At 33.8% G+C, this 27,936-nt stretch overlaps 2 protein-coding genes across 2 annotated transcripts; both read left to right on the top strand.

Annotated features, from left to right (window-relative positions):
- Positions 1 to 7,109, top strand: LOC135837860 (juvenile hormone esterase-like). Its single transcript, XM_065353281.1, has 11 exons — positions 1 to 292; positions 938 to 1,069; positions 1,163 to 1,313; positions 1,394 to 1,579; positions 4,982 to 5,178; positions 5,266 to 5,431; positions 5,504 to 5,697; positions 5,771 to 5,912; positions 6,378 to 6,507; positions 6,612 to 6,774; positions 6,865 to 7,109. The coding sequence occupies exons 1-10, from the start codon at positions 101 to 103 to the stop codon at positions 6,766 to 6,768; spliced, it is 1,647 nt and encodes a 548-aa protein (XP_065209353.1). The 5' UTR covers positions 1 to 100; the 3' UTR covers positions 6,769 to 6,774; positions 6,865 to 7,109.
- A 7,154-nt stretch (positions 7,110 to 14,263) lies between these two features.
- Positions 14,264 to 27,485, top strand: LOC135837857 (juvenile hormone esterase-like). The gene is made up of 10 exons (XM_065353277.1): positions 14,264 to 14,729; positions 14,858 to 14,989; positions 15,067 to 15,217; positions 15,306 to 15,491; positions 15,590 to 15,786; positions 15,896 to 16,061; positions 26,153 to 26,346; positions 26,440 to 26,581; positions 26,982 to 27,111; positions 27,216 to 27,485. The coding sequence occupies exons 1-10, from the start codon at positions 14,538 to 14,540 to the stop codon at positions 27,370 to 27,372; spliced, it is 1,647 nt and encodes a 548-aa protein (XP_065209349.1). The 5' UTR covers positions 14,264 to 14,537; the 3' UTR covers positions 27,373 to 27,485.
- Positions 27,486 to 27,936: the final 451 nt, after the last annotated feature.

Here is a 27,936-nt window from a genome sequence, read left to right as displayed (position 1 = left end):
AGTAGTTTTCCATTTTACGTTCACAACACTCCACCATAGGTACCCCTTGGATACTGAATAGTATACATACATCAGGTATCGGTCATCTTATTGGAAAATCATGATGTCGTGGTTAATTTTATTCCATATTTACATGGTCATTTCTGGTTCGATTTTTGTATACGGAGTCGTGGTATCAACCAAACAAGGTATTTTAAAAGGTGGAGTAGAGAGAAGTAGAGGTGGACGGATATTTCATTCTTTTTACGGTATTCCTTACGCGGAGCCTCCAGTAGGAGAGTTACGATTCGAGGTACGTAAAAATTTTACTATACATATCTTCATTTTTAAGAGTTTTAAGAGTACTTTTGATGCAGAAAATTGTGCATGAGGGCTTTTTTTCATTTTTAAAAGTTTTTTGTTTTAAAAAAAATATTCTCTTCAATTTTTTCGGTTTTTCGTCGTCTTTTTGATTCATTTTTTAAATTTTTCATCAAAATTAGGTTCAATTCGTTTACATTTATTTTTTTTTTAAATTAGCCTTAAAATGTTTTTGATTTCAAAAACATAATCCAATCAATGAAAAAATTCGAATAAATTTTTTATCAACATTTTTCTTTCCAACTTGAAAAAAAAATAGTTCGAACAAGAACTGACCAATTAGCTGGGAAAATCTTGAGGGAGGGGGGGAGTCTGGAGTGAAAAGTTGGAAAAATCTAGCGAGAATAAAACATTTAAATAAATTGATTGATTAAAGGCTCAGAAAATTTTCAGTCTCACCCCCCCACCCCCACAAATCGCTTCATCACGCCACTGTTTGTATGGATTAATGTTTTTTGGTCACCTATATTTTTTTTTTTGCATTAAAAACTTTTTTAGACACTTTTTTGAGAAAAATTTGAATACAATCCCTTACTAATAAATTCAATATTTAAATAAAAATTATGTTTACACGCAGAACCCAGTTCCTGCCAAATCATGGACAGGAGTACGAGATGGGACAATTTTACCACCACCTTGTCTACGTTCTTCCATGGGAAAAATTTATGGCCAAGAAGATTGCCTCTATTTGAACGTTTACAGACCGAAGGTAAATGATTTTTACCCAAATTACATTCAGTATGAAGAATAATTTTCGAAAATTGACTCAATTTTTTCTCTGTTCCATCTAATCATGCCAAAGGTATCCAACGAAACATTACTACCTGTGATGGTATTTACGTACGGGGGCCAATTCATGTTCCTCGATGCCCTACCTGACAGATACGGACCTCATTATTTCATGGACAGAGACGTTATAGTAATCACTTTTCATTACAGATTAGGAAGTCTAGGTATAGTACCTGCCATCACCCTACGATTTATACTGGTTGGTTCGTACATTGTTTACCCTAATACATTCTTATACTTTTAGGCTTCCTCAGCACCGAAGACGAAATAATCCCCGGAAATTACGGATTGAAAGATGGAGTTGCGGTTCTTCGATGGGTGCAAAATTACATCGATGATTTTGGTGGCGATAAAAACAGAGTGACTATATTTGGAGGCAGCTCCGGTGCAATCAGCGTCTCTTTGACTTTACTTTCTCCTTTAGCAAAAGGTATGATACGATTTTAAAAATACCGAAATTTACGATTTTTTGAGTTATTCGCATGCTTGAAAGGCGAGCAGAAATTACATAATTCAAAGAACCAAAACAGGGTTATCACAAAAGATTATATAAGACTGTCTGTATCTAGAGGTGATGAACTTATCGATTAGATTTTGTATGTTCAAATTTCAACGATTGCGTTAAGGTATTTAGAAAATATAAATAGTACCGCTATATTAGTTACCAACTATTCCTCGAACAGGAGGAAAAGCCGAAGGAATAGCAAGACTAAGATGTCTCTGTTGAGCAAATGATCTCAGTATCGTCTGTATTGAATACTTACCCCAAATATGTACAATGTCTCTAATTTTGAGGACTTTTCCAACACTTTCAACACACAAAATGACGAAAGGTGACCCCAAGGGGTGTAACAAACTGTTCAAATTTCATCAGCGATGAATTTTATCAATTAATTCAATTCACGAGGTGAGATTACAGGAGAGGGATTCGTTAGGACGATGACCCTTTTTTTGAAAGTTCGAATTTTATCGCCCACAATATCTCTTTTTTTTTTGACTGATAAATTGAAATCGTATTCAACTCTGGTCTAGGTACACCGTATTAGAAATACACACATTCTTTGTGGCTCGTTTTCGATGTGAAGTTATTCACTATTGTTGTGTCGTGTGTATTCTCGGAATTTCTGTGTCATTCGCAAGCTTTCCGATACCACAAGGAAATAGATTTTTGGGCGGATTCGGGGAGGGGGTAAAATGCCCCGAAAGTCTGGAAAATGTCAGTTTTAACAAAACACTGGATTTTTAAACCCAAAAATTGAGTTGGCTTTTTATGCTAACTTCGAAGAATAATTTTCACCTCACGATGCCCATTTGAGGGCACTACGTAGTACGTAATTTTCAAACACTTCGAAAATCTGCCGAATTTGACCATTTTTTTCAGTTGAAAAATTGAAAGCATAATTTGAAGGGGTTTATTTCATGCAAACTCGAACCAAACATGGAGTCAGGTTCTCCGATTTCGGCTTCGCTCGATATTTTCCACCAGTTTAAAAAAAATGATGGCTATAAAAAGAATTGCTAATTTGGAACCAAGGAAGCAAGATGAGACAATTTTTCTTTAGTTGTTCTCGATGATCCAACCACTACTTAGGGGGGGGGGGGCTCGTAATTTTTAGATATTGACGATTTTTTGCAAAATTACTAAACTTATAAAATCTATAATAAAAATTAGAAAAAAGGGTCAAAGTTCAGGTTTTATATATTGAGTACAATCTAAAAACCTCCGGAAGGGGACGAGGGTCCATAATTTTGAAACAAATTCAAAAAAACTTGAAGTGTTACATCGATTCTTACCAAGTCCAGGGCTCTGAGTTCAAGCATTTCCTCATTTTTTGATGCAAGCCCCCTCACCCCTAAACCCAAAATACATAAATGTTCAAAATTTAAAAAAAAATTCATTTTAAAAAAATGTCCAAGGCGAAAAATCCCCCCCCCCCCTAACCCACAATGACGAAAAAACGATTTTTTCGGGATTAATCATACTTCAACGATTTTTTAATAAAAAATCTTGAATTTACCCAAAATGTAAAGAGAAGAAAAGAGTCTAGGCCACGTGAATTTTTTTAATTTTTTGCCCCCCCCGTCGTGAGGGAGATATTGACAAAAGAAAATTTGAAACCTCCATATTTCCGAACCCAATTCACTAACTTCATATTCGTTCATAATACTCGTTTTGTCAATCTTCTTTAGTTCCAAAATGGGGGAAGGAGGTGCTTATGAGCAGTAAGTATCGATTTTTTTGGTGGTGCCTAGACAGAAAACACATATTTTTCAGTGTTTTTTGAATTTTCAAAAATGACCCACCTGGAGGAAAAATTTGAAAAAAAATCCAATTTTGGGTAAATTCAAGTTCAATTATTCGAAACTCGTTGAAGTATGTATGATTTTTTCCACCGAAAAAATTGTTTTTTCACAGTTGTGGGCAAGGGGCTGGGGTGGGGACAATTTTTTTTGGCTTCAACATTTTTTTCAGAGGTACCAAGCAATGTTTCATCGAAATTTCAAAAATCTGAGGACAGGAACGTTTCACCTATTTTACCTAAAAATACCCCTCGTAAAAAATATCCTATTTCAAGTTGATTTGTTCCAATTTTTGGGCTTCAAATTTTAAAATCGTTTGAATTTTTAAATACATTGCGTGGATTTCATTCACAATCGATCCCGATCTTTCAAAAATCAACTCGCCATTCTACATTTCATCTGCTTTTTGTATTTTTCGAATTTTTTTTTTGTTTTTTTCAAAATTTTGAGAGTCAGAAGGGTACCGACGAAAGTTGATTTCCAAAAAATGAATAAATATTCGAATTCTGAACTCTCAATAAATAAGAAAAAGTCGAAGTGTCATGTCACATTTTCGATTTCTTTCAAAATTGTGAAAGGGCAAGCGACACTGAAGTGTTGAATCCAAAAAATATAAGCACAATTGTTTGAACTCAGCACACGAGAAAACTTCATAAACTTTACATTACATGTCATGTCATTCTTTTTTTTTTTTTTAAATTTTGACCACATTCAGAACACTGGTGGGAAGAGGAGGAAGGGTTCAGTAGAGTCGGATCGAAAAAATAACTGAATATTTTGAACTCGAGAACTTCCAAATTAATAACAGTCGGTATGCCACCACTTCACTTTACAATTTTTTTTCTTTTTTTTTTGGAATTTCGTTAAAAATTATGGACCTTTGTACCCCTCAGAGGTATTGAAATCCCAATTTTAATATAATTATGTTGAAAAAAATAATAATAATAAATGTAGCCTTCAGATTTCATGTTCATCACGAAAAATTTACTATTCGCAGTGGAAGTTCAACTTTGAGATTTTTAAATTATTTCAATTGTTGATTTTGAACTTTCAATCCATTCTCTCTAAAATCTTGCAATGAGATAGATCCAGTTTGGAGATACGAATCGTCAAAATTTGGATCCCTCCCTCCCGTCCCACCTAGTGCCCCAAAACATGGTTAAAATCCTCAAAAAAATTGCAACGATATCACAAGAAGTGTTCTTTCTTACTGTGGAGGAGGAGGAGGGAGGGGAGAGAGATATTGGTTCATTTGAGACCGAGCACGGTGTGTTCAAAAACTTCAATCGATTTTAGGATCTGACGTCTCAAAATTTTCAAGAATCAACTTATCATATCACATTTTTGATTTTTTTGTTTCTTATTTTTTTGGAGGGGAGAGGAAAGGGGGTGATCTGATCTCATGCAATCGCGTTTTAAAGTTTATATCACCTTAATAAACTGATTTTTTTTTTTCAAAAATGAATGTTTTTCTATACAGAATTTTTTTTTTTAATTTTCAAGTATTAAGAACAAAAATTATCCATTCCAGGTCTATTCCATCGTGTTATATCTCAAAGTGGACATCCTTTCGACATGGAACCACCCGGTAAAGCGAAACTAAACGCTTGGAAATTCGCCTCCATGGTTGGATGCTCTGGAGACGATGTGCAAACGTCAGAAGAGCTATTAAAATGCTTGAAAAACATTCCAGCCAAGAAACTGACCTCTTATAATACCAACCTTTTTGTAAGCATGCTCGTAATTTATTTTTACCATTAATTAACCATTTTTTTTTCAAAATGTAAAACTTACGATACCTATGTAAAATTTTAGACAGGTGGAGTTCTGATACCAGCGTTTCCCTGGGGACCTGTCATAGAGAATGAAAAAGTCGAAGGAGCTTTTCTAGTCGACGAACCGAGAAAACTAATTCAACGAAGATCGGATATTCCTTGGATTATGGGAGTAAATTCTGACGAAGGGGGCATGCTGGCGTTAAGTATGTAATGAAAGTAACTCAAAGTTATTATTTAAAACCTTTTTTAAATCTTTTTTTTAATACCCATTGTAGTGACCTATCTTCGACCTGACGGCGCAGCCTTTTTGAGTGAATTCGATACAAATTATAAAAAGCTATTTCCAGTCATGTTTCGTTACGAAGATCACGTGAAGGATCTCGAACAGTTAGACTGTATAACAGAAATCTATGTAAATCACTATTTCGGTGGCAAAAATATCAGTCAGAATATCCACGGATTTTCAAAAGTAAAGCAAAATGAACTGTGAGCCCAAAAATGAAGCCAGAACCGTCTAAAAATACTGTTTGTATCATTCACAGATGTTCACCTCATTAATTTACTTCACGGGCCTCAAAGAGACTGTAAACTTATACAAGGGGCCGAAATATGTTTATTATTACAATCATCGAAATAAAGAATCATTCGACAAAACGTACTTTGCTGATACAGACATTGAAATGGGTATGTTTTTAAGCTTTTAAGATAATGTACTCTCTTTGCCCAATACAGTAGACTCCCAATTATCCGCCATTCGATTATCCGCCCTTCGGCTTATCCGACCCAATTTCATCCGCCCTTCCCTCCGGGTTATCCGACCTACTGAGGGCGGATGCACACATATTTGCATATTTTGGCTGTTTTTAGCGCATATTTTAGCATATTTTGCTCTTTTTACTCGTTTCAATGCATATTTTTCTCATTTCTGCTCATTTTCTCAATTTTTTTGTAAAAAATCATGTTTTTTTCATTTTTTAGCTGGAAAGTTTTTTAAAAAATTTCACCCAAACGAAACGAATTTCCCTGAAAAAGTTATTTTGGATTATCCGCCATTTTTCGTTATCCGCCAGACCTTCAGCCCCAATTAGGGCGGATAATCGGGAGTTTACTGTAATTTCATCAATACCATTGCATTAATTTTTTCAACAGGTGTTATTCATGGCGATGAAATTATAAGCTTTTACAATTGGTCATCTGCGATCACTCCAGTAACCGAAGGAGTAGACTTGGTTGTTTCCGAACAGATGCTCGATTTATGGACCAATTTTGCTGCTAATGGGTAAGTACGTATAAAGGAAATCACCAGGATATGAATCTTTAAATCACTTCTCGTTCGTGACGTGAAGAGATGAGGAATTTAATGGCTTCATTTTAACGTTTCAGTGACCCGAATTTAGAGGATAAAGTCATCTGGAATCCGGTCAATTCGAGTGATATTAATTATTTGCACATAAGGAATGGTACTCTTGAGATGAAAGAGAGGTTATTGGAAGAAGAATACGAGTTTCTCTACAGCGTACCTGTCGATGGGTATTTCTAAACGCAGGTAAATATAATTTTGGCCAATTGTTATTCCAATTTCTGATCAAAGGTGGTAAAAAATATGTAATACATATGTCTACTTTTTGTTTCAAAGGACGAATCGAATTAAGTTACATTGCTGCTTTGAAAGGGTCAGAAACCAGTTCCTACGTTTACGAAATGAAAATGCTCAGCGTAAAAAAACAGTTTTCAAGTCGTTCCCCGCAGACGCGACGAACAGTCATTTATTTTTAAAAATAAGATTCAAAGCATCGTTAAAAATAATTTGTGTTTTTGTACCCGTGATGTTTGAAATCGAAGTTATTTTGTTTTTGAAATAATAAAAAAGACTGATTTTATGTCAAAATGCTTTATTATGTTGAAACTGATAGTCCGGCATATGACACAAGGAGTAATTGCACCCCCCCCCCGCCGATCCTCCGGGACAACTTTTTTCTTAAAGGGGACATCCTAAAGAACATTTTAAAGCAAAGTTACCAAAAAAAAGTTAGCCTTACTTACAAAATGGCGGCCATTTTGATTGACAGGTCAGCCGAAATCGCAGATTTTGCGTTTTAACATAGGACTTGCACGAACTTTTTCAAACTTAACTTTACAAAGGTAGATCGAAAGATCATGCAAAAATTTATCACCTGTCAAAATTTGAAGTGCTAAAGTGCGTTTTTCGATTTTTGGTGAATTTTTGAAAATCAAATTTAGGCCAAAAATGAGGGAAAAATCAAAATTTTACCAAATTGACCAAGAAAGCTGAAATTTGGGATATACCCTATTTTCGACATGCCGAATCGATTGGAAACGGTTTCAATCCGTTTTGAGCAGTTCTGAAGCCTCCAGCAGATTTTTGAAACTCGAAATTCCCACAAAATTCCATCAAATTGGAGTTGTAAAGGTAAAATTTATTCTAAAAACTAATTTCAATTCGCTACGAAGTACTGCAGGTAAATTTCAAATCGTTTTGGATCCTCCGGCGACTTTTTGAAAATTCCCGAAGCCTCCAGCAGATTTTTGAAACTTTAAATTTTCACATAATTTCATCAAATCGAGATGGAAATCTGAAATTTACTCTTCACTCCAATTTTAACACCCTCTGAAGACGACTTCAGGTGGGCACAAGTAATTTTAGGGCCTCCAGCGACTTTTTTTGAAAATTACTGGAGCCTCAAGCAGATTTTTGAAACTTTAAATTTTCACAAAATTTCATTAAATGGAGATGGAAATCTGAAATTTACTCCACGCCCCAATTTTAACACCCTCTGAAGACGACTTCAGGTGGGTTCAAGTCATTTTAGGGCCTCCAGCAACTTTTTTGAAAATTACTGGAGCCTCCAGTAGATTTTTGAAACTTGAAATTTCCCCAACATTAATTTATCAAATGGAGTTGGCAAGCAGAAATTTACTTCGCAGACTACATAGTGGTTTCAAATGGTTTTAAAGCTTCCAGCTACTTTTAGGAAATTTCAATTTTCCAACAAAACGTCATACAACCTTTCAAAAAGTTGCTGGAGGCTCCAAAACGACTTGAAATTCACCAGCAGTTAACTTCGTAGCGTATTGAAATTAGTTTGCAGAATGAATTTCGACTCTCCATCTTGTTAGTTTGATGATATTTCGGGGAAATTTCAAGCTTCAAAAATTTACTAGAGGCTCCAGTAATTTTCAAAAAAAGTCGCTGGAGGCCCTAAAATTACTTGTGCCCACCTGAAGTCGTCTTCAGAGGGTGTTAAAATTGGAGTGAAGAGTGAATTTCAGATTTCCATCTCGATTTGATGAAATTATGTGAAAATTTAAAGTTTCAAAAATTTGCTGGAGGCTTCGGGAATTTTCAAAAAGTCGCTGGAGGATCCAAAACGACTTGAAATTTACCTGCAGTACTTCGTAGCGTATTGAAATTAGTTTTTAGAATGAATTTTACCTTTACAACTCCAATTTGATGGAATTTTGTGGGAATTTCGAGTTTCAAAAATCTGCTGGAGGCTCCAGAACTGCTCAAAACGGATTGAAACCGTTTCCAATCGATTTGGCATGTCGAAAATAGGGTATATCCCAAATTTCAGCTTTCTTGGTCAATTTGGTAAAATTTTGATTTTTCCCTCATTTTTGGCCTAAATTTGATTTTCAAAAATTCACCAAAAATCGAAAAACGCACTTTAGCACTTCAAATTTTGACAGGTGATAAATTTTTGCATGATCTTTCGATCTACCTTTGTAAAGTTTGAAAAAGTTCGTGCAAGTCCTATGTTAAAACGCAAAATCTGCGATTTCGGCTGACCTGTCAATCAAAATGGCCGCCATTTTTGTAAGTAAGGCCAACTTTTTTTTTGGAAAGTTTGCTTTAAAATGTTCCTTAGGATGTCCCCTTCAAGAAAAAAGTTGTCCCGGAGGATCGGCCGGGGGGGAGTGCAATTACTCCTATTGTCATAAAGAAGATTCGTATGTATTGTAAAAAAAAATTAATCGAATCATAATCAAAATAATAGTATTAAAAAAAGATGATTCGTTATCTAGACGAAATCGTCCATGTTATCATCAAACACCCAAAATAAAATAATTCGCGATTCATAAATTTCTCGAGATTAAAGAAGTTAATGACTTAACTCTTGACCGTAGGTCTTTTGAATGAGATAACCTACACATGCTTCAATATTTCGATTCTAATTCGCAAACCGGTTTTTCTACAAAATAGCTTTAAACACAGAAGTCAGCAACTAGGCACAGAGTAATAAGCGAAAAGCCTTCACATCGTTTATCAATTTTACCTTACACGTGTAGTGTAGTAGGTACGATTAGTACGTATACTATACACACCACACAGGTTCTGGTTCAGTGGTTCATATTACAAACATTCAAGTTCATGGTGATGCGTATGCATATTTTCCTAATTCCTAACCAATTGAATTTACGTGATTAATGCAGTTGCTGTTATACTGACAAACGAAACGAGAAATTTCAAAAAATAAACCTCTAGGAAGCAGATAAAATTGGTAGACTGTTCCATTTTAATGCATTTCTTGCCTACATACGAGTAATAATGAGTAAAATTCGCTATTCAAGGCAAACACACGTAGGTAGCTAGGTATTTATCGATTTACATTTTCAATTCTAAATTACACATTTGAAAGTATACAGTTAAAATCCAACCCTCCCCCCATACCCCAATCCATTTTTGATTTTATCCCCTTTTGAGTCTCCTAAAAGTGAAAAAAAATATACAAAAATTCAAATTAAAGCAATCGTTGAACATTTTTTGAAAATTCTCAATTTCTGGATAAGAATTTTTCTAAATACGTTAACCCCTTCGAAAATATCTTACTCGGTCCTCCAAACAATGTTGTTCCTCTTGTATAGTCCCCAAAAAAAATTCAAAAAAAGAAAAAAATCCATTTCAATAATTCCATTTTTTTAAAAAACCCTACTCTCATCTCCCCGCCTCCAAATGTACGTATATCGATCCATCTGGAGAATGGCTCTGCACAGGGTGTCTGGTGAGTGGATGTTAATACATATGAACTACAAATTGGGAGACAATCGGGAACCACTTGCAAAAAATGTTAGCTAAGTTGCCTATCTTTGAAATTTAAGGGGCAACCGAGCTTTGAAAAAAAATAGAGAAAAACGTAATAATAAATTTTTGTCCAACTTTAGGCATTCCAAAGGTCAAAAATACGTTTAGCTAAATTTTTTTTTCAAGTTCTACCCTGTTACATTATCCAAATCTAAAGTTTTGACATCAATGAACTCACAAACACCTTGTATAAGGTAATCAATATATTTTAGGGCCCGAGAGGGGGGGAGGTTGGTTTTCATTTTTAAAGTGTGTGAACATTTTCAAAAAATGTACTCGGACTTCAGTTCCATTTTTTTTTTTATTGATATAAATGCGTTTTTTTTGGGGGGGGAGTCTGTTCAAAATTTTCCAAGACTTCGATCCGCATCACGTAGAATTTTAAGACACTTGACTATAGAAAATTTGGAAAAAAATCCCACAAAGTTTCGGATATTTAGAAATTGATCAATCATCAATATTTCAAAATGCATTTTTTTTCGACTTTTAGAAATCTTAAAAACTTTAAAAACTTAAGAAAAAATGACCAATTTTTTAAATTTTTAATTAAACTTCTAGACATATTCAAATGATGCCCATAACCCATAGAACTCGAGTGGATGAACACAAAAAGTTATCATGAGAAATTGCTGCCTCCAAAATATTGAAGGGGCAAACTTGATTGAAAATTGACCTAGAAAGCTAAAATTTGAGATATGTCCTATCCTATTTTAAACCTGCCAAATCAATTGGTTACTGTTTCAACCCAAACCCATTTTGAGCAGTTGTGGAGTCTCCAGCAGATTTTTGAAAGTTTAAATTCCCACAAAATTTCATCAAATGCAGTTGCAAAGACGAAATAAAATGGTTTCAATACCGCACGAAGTCGACTGCAGGTGGATTTTAAGTCGTTTTGAAGCCTCCAGCGGCTATTTGAATAATACTGGAGTCTCCAGCAAATTTTCAATTCTCGAAATTTACATAAAATGTTACCAAACAGAGTTTGAAATCCGAAATTCACTCAGCCACCTAATTTCTAAACGCTACCAAGTCAACCCCCAAGACATTTTTGAGCTTCCAGCGACTTTTTGAAAATTCCTGGAGTCTCCAAAAGATTTTTGAAACTTGAAATTTTAACAAAAGTTCATCAAATGCTGTTCAAAAGTCGAAATTCATTCCGTAAACTAATTTTAAAACGCTATGAAGTCGACTACAGGCGGGTTTCAGGTCATTTTGGAGCCTCCAGCCACTTTTTCAAAATCCCTCCAGCAGATTTTTGAAACTTGAAATTTTCACAACATTTCGGCTTTCCTGGCTAACCAACTTCATTTGATGAACTTTTGTGAAAATTTCAAGTTTCAAAAATCTACTGGAGGCTCCAGTAATTTTCAAAATGTCGCTGGAAGCTCAGAAACGACTTGAAATCCTCCTGTAATCAACTCCACAGCATATTGAAATTATTTTGCAGAATAAATTTCGGTTTTCCAACTGCATTTGATGAAATTTCAAATTTCAATAATTTGCTGGAGACTTCTGGAATTTTCCAAAATTTACAGGAGGCTCCAAAATGACTCAAGCTCGCTAGTAGTCGACTTAATTTCAGATTTCCAACGTCAGTTGACAGAATTTTGTAGAAATTTCAAATTTCAAAAATCTACTGGAGGCTCCAGTAATTTCCAAAAAGCCGCTGGAAGCTCAAAAACGACTCGAAATCCACCTGTAATCAACTTCATAGCATATTGAAATTAGTTTGCAAAATAAATTTCAGCTTTCCAACTGCATTTTAATAAAATTTCAAATTACAAAAATTTGCTGGATATTTCTGGAATTTTCCAAAATTTACTGGAGGCTCCAAAATGACTGAAACTTGCTATCAGTCGACTTAATTTTGAATTTCCAACGTCAGTTGACAAAATTTTGTAGAAATTTCAAATTTCAAAAATGTACTGGAGGCTCCAGTAATTTCCAAAAAGTCGCTGGAAACTCAAAAACGACTTGGAATCCATCTGTAATCAACTTCATAGCATATTGAAATTAGTTTGCAGGATAAATTTCGGTTTTCCAACTGCATTTGATAAAATTTCAAATTTCAAAAATTTGATGGAGACTTCTTGAATTTTCCAAAATTTGCTGGAGGCTCCAAAATGACTGAAACTTGCTATCAGTCGACTTAATTTCGAATTTCCAACGTCAGTTGACAAAATTTTGTAGAAATTTCAAATTTCAAAAATGTACTGGAGGCTCCAGTAATTTCCAAAAAGCCGCTGGAAACTCAAAAACGACTCGTAATCCACCTGTAATCAACTTCATAGCATATTGAAATTATTAGTTTGCAGAATAAATTTCGGTTTTCCAACTGCATTTGATGAAATTTCAAATTTCAATAATTTGCGGGAGACTTCTGGAATTTTCCAAAATTTACTGGAGGCTCCAAAATGACTGAAACTTGCTATCAGTCGACTTAATTTCAAATTTCCAACGTCAGTTCACAAAATTTTGTAGAAATTCCAAATTTCAAAAATGTACTGGAGGCTCCAGTAATTTCCAAAAAGCCGCTGGAAACTCAAAAACGACTCGTAATCCACCTGTAATCAACTTCATAGCATATTGAAATTATTAGTTTGCAGAATAAATTTCGGTTTTCCAACTGCATTTGATGAAATTTCAAATTTCAATAATTTGCGGGAGACTTCTGGAATTTTCCAAAATTTACTGGAGGCTCCAAAATGACTGAAACTTGCTATCAGTCGACTTAATTTCAAATTTCCAACGTCAGTTCACAAAATTTTGTAGAAATTCCAAATTTCAAAAATTTACTGGAGGCTCCAGTAATTTCTAAAAAGTCGCTGGAAACTCAAAAACGACTTGAAATCCATCTGTAATCAACTTCATATCATATTGAAATTAGTTTGCAAAATAAATTTCAGCTTTCCAACTGCATTTTGATAAAATTTCAAATTACAAAAATTTGCTGGATATTTCTGGAATTTTCCAAAATTTACTAGAGGCTCCAAAATGACTGAAACTTGCTATCAGTCGACTTAATTTCGAATTTCCAACGTCAGTTGACAAAATTTTGTAGAAATTTCAAATTTCAAAAATCTACTGGAGACTCCAGCAATTTCCAAAAAGCCGCTGGAAACTCAAAAACGACTCGAAATCCACCTATAATCAACTTCATAGTATATTGAAATTAGTTTGCAGAATAAATTTCGGCTTGCCAACTGCATTTGATAAAATTTCAAATTTCAAAAATTTGCTGGAAACTTCTGGAATTTTCCAAAATTTACTGGAGGCTCCAAAATGACTCAAACTCGCTAGCAGTCGATTTAATTTCGGATTTCCAACATCAGTTGACAAAATTTTGTAAAAATTTCAAGTTTCAAAAATGTGCTGGAGGCTCCAGAACTGCTCAAAACGGTTTGAAACTGTTTCCAATCTACATTTGTCGCGTCGAAAAAAAGTTTTATCACAAATTTCAGCTTTCTAGGTCAATTTGGTGAAATTTTGATTTTTTCCCTCATTTTTGCCTGCTCTTCTATTTCTATCTAGCTTTGTCTGGTTCAAAAAAATTCGTGTGAGTCCACAAACTTGTATAGTACGATAAAAGTAACCTGTTCATGTTTTGAGTGTTGACAAGTCGGAGTACACATAAGAAGGCCTACCTATACATTTATGTACATATAAAAAATGTCAAGTATTTGAATTAAGATATAGAAATAAGATATTGCTTTGGCTAGGAATAAAATTATTAATATGGCTACCTCAGCTAATAGATTTATCGTGTACATTCTTGTGTAATAAGCACATAATACATAGTTGTATCGCCATACCTAACTGTGTAATACGTAGAACTTCAAAATATAAACCTTAGAGCTACTCTTTATATATTACGTGATCTCAGATAAACATTTTACGAATCGTAACACTAATTGAGCTCGTATTTTCATTTAACCGATTCATTAGGTACAAATCAAAGATTATTTTTTACACTCGTTAATAAGCTGCCTAATAACGTAGAAGTTCGTTATCACGTGCACTGAATGATGATTCCGCGTAAATTTTTGGCAAACAAAGGCGTATTATAACAGTGAGAAAAAATTTCGATGGATAAAACTTCCTCAATTCGAACACATTTCCGCTTTATTCGCGTTTTTTTTCATTTCAACGTGAAATTATTTCAAATAGGCTAATGTAATTAGGTAATTAAGACTATATAAATAATAATGACTGCAAATATTGTGTTCTTTTTAAATTTATTCGCGTTTTTTGTAATAAGTTTCGTTAATGGTGTTATAATTCATACAAAACAAGGATCATTGAAAGGTTTCGTATCCCAGAGCCGAAATGGCCGACCTTTTTATTCGTTTCATAGCGTACCCTATGCAGAACCTCCTTTGGGGAATTTACGGTTTGCGGTAAGATTTCACCATAATTATTATTTTTCAGTAATTCGTTGTATCATTAATTTATGGAAAAGTACATTCAATAATGAATAATGAGAATTTGAAACGATTGTGCAATAGTTTTGTTTTTTTCACATCAGAACCCAGTTCCTGCAAAACCATGGGAAGGTGTAAAAGATGCCACAATTGAATCACCTATTTGTATAAACGAAGCATTTGGTCACTTATCTGGTCAAGAAGATTGCCTCTATTTAAACGTGTACACACCTAAGGTAGCTCATCGACCATTTAATCTTATCTGCATCCGTTTTAACGACACATTAATTAGTAATTCGAATACCCTTTACAGATAACAAACGAAACTTTGTTGCCTGTAATGGTTTACACTTACGGAGGACGTTTTCTGTTCGGTAATGCTCGATCGCATCAATATGGAGCACATTATTTCATGGACAGAGACGTCATACTGATAACATTTCATTACAGATTGGGAGTTTTTGGTATTGAAAAAAATCATACCCTGTGTAAAGAATTGATCTCAAAGCAAATGGCAGACTTTACAAATTAAAGAATACTGATTTTTGGCAGGTTTTTTGAGCACCGAAGATGAAATAATTCCAGGAAATTATGGTCTGAAAGATGAGGTAGCTGTACTCGAGTGGGTTCAAAAGTATATAGATGATTTTGGCGGCGATAAGAATAGAGTAACTTTATTTGGAGGCAGTTCCGGAGGCATTAGTGTATCGTTAACGCTTGTTTCACCTCTGGCTAAAGGTAATAAATATTACAATTTTCTTTGGAAATGAATTACTCGTATAAAACACGTGATTATTTCCGAGATGTTGAAATAAATAGGTAAATTTGATTAACAGGTCTGTTTCATGGAATAATTTCTCAAAGTGGACATCCTTTCGATATGGAAAAACCTGGAAAAGCTAAATTAAACGCGTGGAAACTGGCTTCAGCAGTTGGTTGTAACGGAGACTACGTTAAAATCACAGAAGAGCTTTTGCATTGTTTGAGGAAAATTCCAGCTGACGACTTGGCTGTGCAAGTTAAAAGTTTTTTTGTAAGTTTAGTTCGTCAAATTGATGACAAATGCTTTTTTTTTAAAGGATCAGATTTGGATTCGACATAAAGACTGTGAGTTAAGTAATTAGAAAATAATATTTTTCTAGCGAATGGGTTCACTACTGCCTGCTTTCCCTTTCGGTCCGGTTATTGAAAACGAAAAGACTCCTGGTGCTTTCCTAGTCGACGAGCCTCGAAAATTACTCGAACGAAAATCAAGTATACCTTGGATAATGGGCATGAATGCTGATGAAGGCGGTATGATGGCATTATGTAAGTAATTACCTAAAAATAGCACGTTTTCATCTTTATAATTTCTATATCTAAAGCTGAAATTTTTCAGAATTGGTCAAAAAAAATTTGATACAATTTTTTGATTTTATCGCGAAATTTGAACCCATTTTGATAGGTCACACGATACTCTTTCAAAAATGTTGAAGATCATGACGCAAATTCGAACTCAAATTCTTCGAAAACTCCCAAAAAACATATTCGTCAAATATTTGAGATTCTCGCAAAATATTGACCCATTTGAGAGCTATTGAAGAATTTTAAGACGAAATTGAGCTAATTTTTTCGAATAGTTAGCTATACGATCTTTTCTAAAAATCAACAGAACTAACTTTAGGCTGAAATTTTACAGAAATTCTCAAAAGAAATTTTAAAAAACAGTTCTGTGACCAACGTGTTCCGATACAGTCGTCTGTTTCTTGCGTTGCAAAGAATTGCTTTTATTCTGGTATATTTTATATATTGCTTATCTTATCTCTTAGTGTGTTTAATTTTCTAACATGTTCAGATAAAACCCACTAGTGAACTATTTTTATCACAACTAAACTGTACCAGTCTCAGCTCAGCTGAGCTGGTTCATCTATCAACAAACAACCAAAGGACAACTGGTACTGAGTACAGACCAGACATGTCATACTCATCAGCTGCAAAAAACGAAATCTTTCCATCCGCCGACCAAGCTATCATCTTCCCCTTCATTGATGGAGTACCAATCCAGTATTATGCTCGAAAAATGATTGGAAAAATAGGTAACAATATTCTTCATTGTGCTAAAATCTCAAACAATCGTGTCCGTATGTATCTCAGAAGCAGAGAAATTGCTGACAAGTTTCTCAAATCTGGAGGTGAAATTGAAATTGACAGAAAACTTATCAAGGGAAGGTGGTATAAACAAGAAAGGAATGATAAAAAAATCATCATCTCCAATGTGCCTCCCCATGTGCCTCACAATGAGATTATAAACATCATTATCTCTCATGGTGTTACACCCTCATCCAAAATGAAGTTCTTACATTTGTCTCAAGAAGAAGATCTTACTGACATCTTATCTGAACGCAGATTTGTGTATATACCAGCAGAAGATGCTAATAAATTACCTTCCTCAGAGCTTATAAAACATAATGATGAAGAGTATAGGGTGTTCTACAATGATTCAATTATCAAATGCTTTGTCTGTCATCAATTTGGACATACCTCACAATCATGTGAATTTTATGTGGCTCCTACTCAAGTTCAAGAAACGAATCTACAACCAACAGATTTGAGTCAAAAACCAACTTTAACCATAACTGATGTTACAGCAGAAGAAAGTTCTTCACAGAAGCTCTCCCCTGAAGAAACAGTAAAGGACAATGAAAAAAGTCCAATTAACTCAGATGAAATAAATTCCTCAAACACCAACCAAATCAATACAGAATATGCTGAAAAAATGGATATTCCACAAACTCCAATTAAAAGACCTTTATCTACCAGCACTCTTTCTCAAGATGAACAGCTTTCCCAAACTATGTCCGCTAGCAACGAAATGGAAACAACGCCAAATTTGGAAAAGAAGAAGAAGAAGAAGAGGAAAATCAAAAAAGTTAAACTAGATGAACCAGAGCCAATTTCAATTAATCAACTATTAGAGTCAATAGAAGATAACTTTGATAAAAAAAAGATGCACTACCCTCTCTCTTTTACCAACTTCAGATTACTTATGGAAATGGTTAAAGGACAGCAAGACCCTTATCCAAGTGTCACACAATTTACTAATGATATTGATGGAGTTATTAAAATCCTATCTGAAAACTACAAGCACCTTGAATACAGATCTATGAAAATTAGATTTACAAAACTGCAGAATAAATTGAAAAAAACCACCCCTGAAGAAGAAAACAAACCTGACCATACATCAGAATCATCTGAAGACTCATCATCATCATCATCAGAGAATGAGAAAAACTGAAATTAATACCTACTTTTGTTTTGTTTTTGTTTTTGTTTTTTTTTTCTTACTAGATATCCATAATAATGTTACTGCTATTATTTTAGTATTTAGTTTACTACCTATTCAGTAGAAATATTTATAGCATTGTTGTAGGTATTTAGGAACTTGATTGTAAATAATTTTTGAATCTTTTAAGCCAGTCAAAAAACAAAAAACAAAGAAAAAACAAAAGAAAAATCAAATCAAATTACCTACTTTTGGACTATTAAATCAAAACAAAATTTTAAAATTTTCTACAAACATGAAATTTGTAAAAAAAAAAAAAAAAAAAAAAAAAAAAATTGCTGGAAAATTTCAATCTTTTCTCACCCCCCCCCGAAATTTTTTTTTTTTTTTTTTTTTTTAAATAGTCTGGTATGAATTTTCTCATTCAATGGAATATAAATGGTGTTTATAGCCACTCTGGTGAACTCAAGACTCTCATAAGCAAATTTAACCCTGAAATTATTGCCTTACAAGAGACACATCTCCGCAATCATCACTCTTTTAACCTCCGAAATTACAGCTCTTATCGTTTCAACTTTCAAGGAGGAAATAAAGCTTGTGGAGGCACAGCAATTTTTGTAAAAAAAACTACCTCATCATCTACCTTAAATATTTCTATGGGCAATATCCAAGCAAATGCAATAACTATTGAGGCTCCAAATTTCTATAAGTCAAAAATATCTGTCTGTAATGTTTACATCCCCCCTCACCAGGTCATAACAGAATATGAATTAGATCAACTTTTTGCCCAAATACCAAAACCTTATATTGTTGTAGGGGATTTTAATGCCCACTCCAAAACTTGGGGATCAAGTATCACAAATAATAGAGGTAATGTAATTGACAAATTTCTCCTGAAAAATGATACTTTCCTTCTAAATGAGTCAAAACACACTCACTTTAACATTTCTAATGGTACCTATTCAAACATTGATTTAGCTTTTTGTTCCCCAAACATTTCCCATCTTTTGAACTGGAACCCCCATGATGACCTTTATTATAGTGACCACTTTCCAATTAGCATCAACATCCCTCTTCAAACTCAGAAACCCACACATGAAAAATGTCCCAAGTGGATTCTAAACAAGGTAAACTGGTCACATTTCAACAAAAAAGTTCTCCCAATTGACTTTACACCAGATGATCTGGACACTATAGTTTCATATTTCACAACTTCTATTATCCAAGCAGCTGAAGAAACCATTTCAAAAACTTCTACCAAAGTTCCCAAAAAATCTGTCCCATGGTGGTGTCATGAACTAAAAACTGCAATCCAAGATAGAAAAAGATCATTAAAAAAGTACCAAAAAAATCGCACTCTTGACAACCTCATTGATTTCAAGAAAAAAAGAGCTATTGCTCGCCAAATCAACTTATCTAAACAAAGAGAAAGTTGGAATAATTTCATGTTGAGCATCACCCAAAGCACATCTACAAAAGAAATGTGGAAAAAAGTTCAAATCCTTAAAGGAAGTTATATACCTACTGAAATACCCTACTTAGTAGATGACAACACTGAAATAAACTCAATAGATGACATTGCAAACACCTTAGCTAGATCCTTTGCAAAAGCTTCTGCAACTGCCTCTTATAACTCTGCTTTCCAAACACTAAAAACACAAATAGAATCCACCCCCTTAGACTTTTCATCTCAATATCTAGAACCATACAACTCTCTTTTCTCTCTTGAAGAGCTAAATCATTGTCTAAACTACAACATTAAAGATTCATCCCCTGGACCTGATGAAATACACCCTCACATGTTAAAGTACCTTTCAGACACTGGAAAAGAAGATTTACTTCAGTTATATAACAAAATTTGGACTTCGGATTCCTTCCCAAAATTATGGAAAACTGCAACAATCATTCCAATATTAAAACCAGATAAAAGCCCAAATCTGGCATCTAGTTATCGCCCCATCTCCTTAACTTCAGTTCCTTGCAAAGTACTTGAAAAAATGGTTATTAAACGTCTTAATTGGTATATTAATTCCTCAAACTCTCTTAGCATTTATCAAAGTGGTTTCAGAAAGAAAAGATCTACCCTAGACCACCTCTTCAGTCTCCAAAAAGAAATTAGTTCGGCCTTCCAGAATAAAGAAAGTGTTCTTTCAGTCTTTTTTGATCTTGAAAAGGCATTTGATAAAGCCTGGCGTTATAAAATTCTCCAAAAATTACATTCCATTGGAATTAGAGGACATTTGGCTTACTTTATTCAGAATTTCTTAACAAACTGTACTTTTAGAGTGAGAGTTGACAATACATACTCGGAGTTTTTTGAAATTGAAAATGGAGTCCCCCAAGGTTCAGTTCTTAGCACAGTCTTATTTATACTTTTGATTGATGACATTTCCAATGTTGTTTCTAGACCCATTTCTCTGAGAATCTTTGCTGATGATATAAACATTTCCTTTCGTTCAAATAATATTCAACTAGCTCTTCAAGTAATCCAAGAAACCCTTGGAAAAATTGAATCATGGGCAGATTCAAATGGTCTAACCTTCTCTGAGTCAAAAACCCACTGTATACTTTTCACCAAAAAAAATAAGATTCCTCCAGATCTCATCCTCAACTTCAAAGGACACTCTTTAGAATTCAAAACCACAACTAAATTTCTTGGCTTAACTTTTGATAGAAAACTAAATTGGACTCCTCATTTTCTAAAAGTAAAATCAGATATCATGAAACGCCTAAATCTGTTGAAAATAATCAAAAACACCAAGTATAAACCATCTCGCAAACTCCTACTTCACTTGTATAAATCTCTAATTCGCAGTAAAATTGAGTATGGAAGCCCATGTTTTGCAAATATCTCAAATAAAACTTCAAATATCCTAAAAACAATTCAAAATTCAGCCCTAAGGATCTGTTTAGGAGCCCTCTATTCCTCTCCAATAGATAGCCTATATTGTGAAGCAGCAGAATTACCCCCAGATTTCAGAAGAACTCTTATAACAAACAAATTCATCTCAAATGCATCCACCAACCCTTTCCATCCACTCCAAAACTCAATTAACCCACCCAACCCCCAACATTTTGATCATATAGAAGGACCCATTTCTAATTTCATCACAATGTTGAATGATCTTCAAATCAATCCCAAAACTCTCATCCAAAAACCAATATTATACCCCCCTTGGCTTCTAAAACCTCCTGAAGTCAACCTACAGCTTATTAACTACCCAAAAAATAGCCACTCTCCATTAGTAATAAAACAGAACTATCTTGAACTTTTATCAGAATACAAAAAATTCAATCTTTGCTTTACAGATGGATCAAAAATACCAACACTTCACACAGGATATGCATACTCTATAAATGATAGAATTTCAAATTTTAAAATCCATAACTGTTCTTCAATCTACACTGCCGAACTCACAGCTATTTTCCACTGTCTCTGTGACATACTCACTTATGAATCAGAAAATAAGTCCTTCTTAATTCAAAGTGATTCCCTCAGCTCACTAACTGCTATCCAAAATCTTTTTTCCGATCACCTTCTAATTCAAAATATTCATAAAACTCTATTTGACTTACAAAATTCAAACTTCTTCATACAGTTTATGTATGTACCCAGCCACGTTGGAATCTTGGGAAATGAAATTGTAGACATTAATGCAAAATCTGCCACCATCCTTTCTCCCCTTATATTTATCACAGCTGACGACCTCAAATCTATCTTCACCCAAAGCACACTTAAGAAATGGCAAAACTTTTGGTCCCTCCAAACCACAAACAAGCTCTTTCAACATAAAAAATTAGTCCATCCTTGGAAAAACCTCTCCCACTTAAACAGACTTGAAGAAATCATTATAACCAGACTGAGAATTGGCCACACAAAAATCACACATAATCACCTCTATGAAAAGGCCCCAAAACCCACATGTCAATTCTGCCTCTCAGAACTTATATCTGTCCAACACTTACTATTTCAATGTCCCTCCTTACATCAGCACAGACTATCCCTACAAATAGATGAAAGATCCCTATTCATACCAGACGACCCTTCCGAAATTAAAAAATTCTTAGACCTAATTAAAAAACTTGACCTTACCAACTCGATTTAAATCTTATACGACGGGTGTAATAATCAAGTAATTACAAACACCCAAAAAAAAAAAAAAAAAAAAAAAAAAAATTTAAAAAAATTGCTTAATTTTATTGCGAAGTTTCAACTCTTTTTGATAGGTCGAATGATATGTACTTTTTTTACAAATTTGATAATCGTGATCGAATTTTGAATTGAAAATTCTTCAAACCATGCTTGAAAACATTTTTGTTGAAATATTTTGAAATTTTCCCATAATTTAAACATATTTTTTTAGGTCGCATGACACTTTTTTGGAGAATTTTGAGCCAAAGATTAGATCGTGAACGTCATAATTTTGGTGTTTTTGAAAAAGTGCCTAACGATGACTGATTAAAATGAGTTGAAAAATTGAAGTGTATCACCGAAAATATTTTAAAGCAGTTTTAAGGGAATTTAAAGCCCAAAATTGAGTAACAAATTTTTAAAATTTTCAAAATTTTTGAAAAGGTAACATTCGATGATTTGATTATCAAAATAGATTAGAATATCTGCAGAAAATCAAAAATTTCTAGGTATATGTGGATATACCTTTTACAAGAAGTTTTGAAGAGTTTTGAGCCCAAAATTGAGTAAATTTTCAGAATTCGTTATAAAACTTTCTGAAAATCAACCAATCTCTAAGCTGCATTTTTTCAGAAATGCTCAAGATTTCTAAACCATTTTGAGCCAAAAACTGGGATATGATTTTTGGTATTTCTAAAAAAGCAAATTCATCAAAATTAGGTTACAATTCCTGCAGAAAATTAAAATTTTAATTTACAGTATGACACAAAAGTAGTGCTTGGTGGCTTTTATTTATAAGGGGAAAGAGCTAGAGAGATGAATGAAGTCGCGTTGAGTAGGGAAAAATAATGGCTTTCAAAAGCGACCTTGAAAATTTCCGGTCCCATGCACAAGGTGTCCACAAATTGAAAAACCAGTTTGGTCAAAAAATTCAAACTGGTTTTTATTGGCGTAATGTATTCTACACACTAAGGCGACAAAAACGTGATATGAATTTTTTGAAACCGGTTCATTAATTTGCAACCAGTTAACAAAAAATACCCAAAAATTGTAGATAGAGAAAAAAGCTTGAAACTAAAGTTGTAGAGCGTGAAAAATTACACAATTCGGTTCAATCACATTTTGGAACCGGTTCATTGGTTCGCATTTAGCAACCAGTTTTTGACAATCACCTAAAAGTTGTAAACAGAGAAAAAAGCTTGAAACAAAAGTTGTAGAGAGTGAAAAATTGAACCATTTTCGCTTGACCGGATTTTGAAACCAGTTCATAATTTGCAACCAGTTATCAAAAATTACCTAAAAATTCGAGATCTATAGAAAAGAACTTGAAACAAAAGTTGTGGGCATGGAAAATTACACAATTCTGTTCAATCACATTTTGAAACCGGTTCATTAATTTGCAACCAGTTAACAAAAAATACCCAAAAATTGTAGATAGAGAAAAAAGCTTGAGACTAAAGATCTAGAGCGTGAAAAATTACACAATTCTGTTCAATCACATTTTGAAACCGGTTCATTGGTTTGCATTTAGCAACCAGTTTTTGACAATCACTTGAAAATTGAAGGAATACATAATAATATAGAGAAAAAAGCTTGAAACAAAAGTTGTAGAGCGTGGAAAATTGAACCATTTTTGCTGATTGGAGTTTGAAGATGGCTAATTAACATGCAACCAGGTAACTTTTGATGGCTTGCTGCTATTCAATGAACCGGTTTCAAAATCTGATCAGCAAACATGGTTCAATTTCCTACGATCTACAATATTATGTTTCAAACTTTTTTCTCTATCCTCTATCCCAAATTTTTAGCTGATTGTCAAAAACTGGTTGTTAAATGCAAACCAATGAACCGGTTTCAAAATATGATTGAACAGAATCGTGTAATTTTTCAAGCCCCACAACTTTTGGTTCAAATTTTTTTCACTATCTACAATTTTTGGGTAATTTTATTGATAACTGGTTGCTAATTATGAACTGGTTTCAAAATCCGATCAGCGAAAATGGTTCAATTTTTCACTCTCTACAACTTTTGTTTCAAGCTTTTTTCTCTATCTCCAACTTTTAGGTGATTGTCAAAAACTGGTTACTAAATGCGAACCAATGAACCGGTTCCAAAATCTGATTAGACAGAATTGTGTAATTTTTCATGCCCCACAACTTTTGTTTCAAGCTTTTTTCTCTATCTACAATTTTTGGGTATTTTTTGTCAACTGGTTGCAAATTAATAAACCGGGTTCAAAAAATGCATATCACGTTTTTGTCGCCTTAGTGTGCAGAATACATTGCGCCAGTAAAAACCAGTTTGAATTTTTCGACCAAACCGGTTTTTCAATTTGATGGACACCCTGTGCATGGGACAGAAATTTTCAAGGTCGCTGTTGAAAGCCCTTATTTATCCCTACTCAATGCTGCTTCATTCATCTCGCTAGCTCTTTCCCCTTGGAAATGAAAGCCACCGGGCACTACTTTTGTGTCATACTGTTTACTGTAGATATACTCGTACATACTAGATATACTTTTTACAAGAAGTTTTGAAGAGTTTTAAGCTCAAAATTGAGCCAATTTTCAGAATTTGTTATAAAACTTTCAGAAAATCAACCAATCTTCAAGCTGCATTTTTTCAAAAATGCTCAAAAAATGTTTTCGGAAATGATTGAATTTCTCAAAGAATTTTTAACCATTTCGAGCCCAAAACTGAGATTTGATATATTTTCTAAAAAAGCAAATTCATCAACATTGGGTTAGAATTTCAGCAGAAAATTGGAATTTTCTTTTATATGTATGTATTCTTTTTATGTGAACTTTTGAAGTACTCTGAGCCCACAATTGGGTCAATTATCAATTTCAGGCTGAAAATCCAACTTTTCAAGCGGCATTTTTCCAAAAATGTTGAAAATTTTTTTCGAGAACAATTGATTTTTGTGCAATTTTTTTTATCTATTTTGATGAATTACTTACATGATACTTTTTTGAAATATTTCGAGCCCAAAACCAGAATTATGATTAATTGGATTTTTGAAAAAAAAGTACAGCGATTCCATCAAATTGGATTAAAATTTCTGCAGAAAATAAAAAGTTCCAGGTATATCAAGTTGTTTTTGAGTGTTTTCTGAAGGATTGAAATCTCAAAATTGATTCAATAAGCGGCCCTCCTAGTATTCGTAATAATTTCTCAACTCAATCAAATTTTAGGGGACAATATCTCAAAATGTTACCTAAATATTTTTTTACGATTTTTTTCGCGAAATTTTAATCCATTTTGATGCATGGTCAATCGCATGATACCCACTTTCACAAACAAATTTTGGATTCAAAAATCTTCAAAATTGCTCGAAAAACATTCCCCAAAAAAGTCTGAATTTTGACTCATTTTGATAAGTTGCATAACACTTTTTCAATTTCAAAAACCCCGAAAATCTTATAAAATTTTTTTTGGGCCTGATCCATTTTTGAATATTGAGGTTTTCAGGCTCCATCCACCAAAACGTGCCTTTTCTGATACTTCAGTCCAATATCTGCGAAAAGTCAACAGAATTTTGTCATGTCTCAAAAATTTTAACCAACTGAACACGTGTTGCCAGTTTGACTGCAAACTGATTTTTCTTCTATGCTGCGAAAATGTTTAAAATTTCGAAGGTACAATCAAAAGTAGATCCATCATCGACCTCGAAAAGTACACAGAACCATTTCAGGGCTTCATAAAGTTGTATAATGACTTTGTTAAAGTAATTCAGCGTCTCATTAGGAAAAGAGTGGAGGGATGACTTTGGTTTCGAACAACTTGTCGACTGCAGATTTAACCCCCCCCCCCCTCTGCACCCTCCTAGTCGATATTTTCGGAGATTCATTATGGGAAAAATACATTTACGAGGGGAGGGGGGCAAGACTACTACGAGAGAGGGGAGGGGTGGTGCACGACTTTTAATTATTGAAGGGAATAAATCTTAACGAATAATTTCAACACTATTTTTCTTTAATCAAATACTCCGATTTTGTTCCTCACTAGTTGCTTATTACGGTTACTACAGCTTGGGCTCTCTGTCTCAAGAATTCGATACCAATTATAGAAAATACTTTCCGGAAATATTTCGCTACATACACCACGTCGACCCTAAACAACTCGATACTGTAACCGAGAAATACAAAACGTATTATTTCGGCGATAAGATAATTAGCGAAAATATTCACGGGTTAGCGAAGGTATGATAAGTATACAACAAACTTATAGAATACCTAACAATTTAATCATACAGTATTTTTTTAAAATAATTTTGGTAAATTTATCACGAACAGATGTTTACCTCATTGATATACGTGGCCGGAATCAAGGAAGCGGTGAAATTATACAAAGGCCCAAAATTCGTGTACTATTACGATCATAAAAATAAAGAATCGTTTGCAAAAATGTACGCCGCCAATACTGATCTTCAAATGGGTGAGTATAATTTTCAATAAATATTTCAAACTGCACCTTTCCCGGGGACGAAACCAAAAGAGGGGGGATTGGCAACTTGCCCCGTGGGCGTCTAGAAAGTTGGAAAAGAGGGTAAATTCGTTTTTTTTTTTTTTTTTTTTTTTTTTCGTGGAAGTTGGCAAAGTTGGCATTTTACCAACTTCTGAATAGCAAATAAAAACCAATCAGATGAATTAACACAATACATCATTAAAAATTTTTGAGAATTTTCAACTGCTTACAACTGATTTTTTTTTTAGTGGGTAAAGTTGAAAATTTTCGGTAGCAAGAGTTGGCAATTTTAGCGATCTCCCCCCTTCTCTTTCTCTCGAGAAACCATCAAACTATTAAACTTTTTTCGAAAACTTTGATCAAAAATCAGGTATTATTCACGGAGACGAGCTCATAAGTTTATACAACTGGTCTTCTGTAATCACCCCAGTCACCGAAGGAGTGGACTTGACAGTTTCCGAACAAATGCTGGACTTGTGGACGAATTTTGCTGCAACCGGGTAACAAAATTTAAATACTACATAATTTTATTGTTTTTTTCAATCGTACCTAAAATTGCTTTTAGACCATTTTAATGACTGGATGCGAATATTTTGAATTACAGGGATCCGAATTATCAAGACAGGAGAATTTGGGATCCGGTAGAATCATCGACGATAAATTATTTACATATAAAAAATGGCGAATTAGAAACGAAACAAGAGTTCCTAAAATCCGAATTTGATTTCTTGGACAGTGTTCCAATCGACGGATACTTTTAGAGAATAATTTTTTTATTTGTTATTATTTTTTACACGTAGATAATTTGTTTTTCATTACATCATAATGATAAGGAAACGCGACGAAAAAAAAATGAAATTAAAGTTCCTTAATCGGTGTTATATTATTTTTTAGTTGTTTTTTTTTTGCACAAATTCTCATCAAAAATTTTATAAAATTTCTTGATGGGAAACAGCACCAAAAACTAAACCTTTAAAGTCGATTAGCTCTCAAAACTGAGGAGAAAGAGAAAAGTTGACGAAAATTAAATAGCTTACCGAGGTATTTTTCAACAAATCACATAACAAACTTTACTAGATCCTACCTTAATAAATACATGCAGCAAATCGAAATTCGCTCACTCTCTGAAAATAATTTTCAGTCGACTCGATTTATTTACAAAAATACGTCTTACACAGATGATTCGATCGTTATTAGTTTAAAGTAAAATGAGCAATATGACTTAGATAGGTGTGCTCAACACGATAGAAATTTACATACTGAATTTAAAAACCAGTTCTTTGATGACAAGAATCACCTACCTGCTGCGAGTGAAGCAACTCGAA

Source organism: Planococcus citri, chromosome 2 (assembly GCF_950023065.1).
Source record: "Planococcus citri chromosome 2, ihPlaCitr1.1, whole genome shotgun sequence".
Classification (NCBI taxonomy): Eukaryota; Metazoa; Arthropoda; class Insecta; order Hemiptera; family Pseudococcidae; genus Planococcus; species Planococcus citri.
Note: the sequence above shows the minus strand (reverse complement) of the source record. Positions and strands in the feature narration are given on the sequence as shown.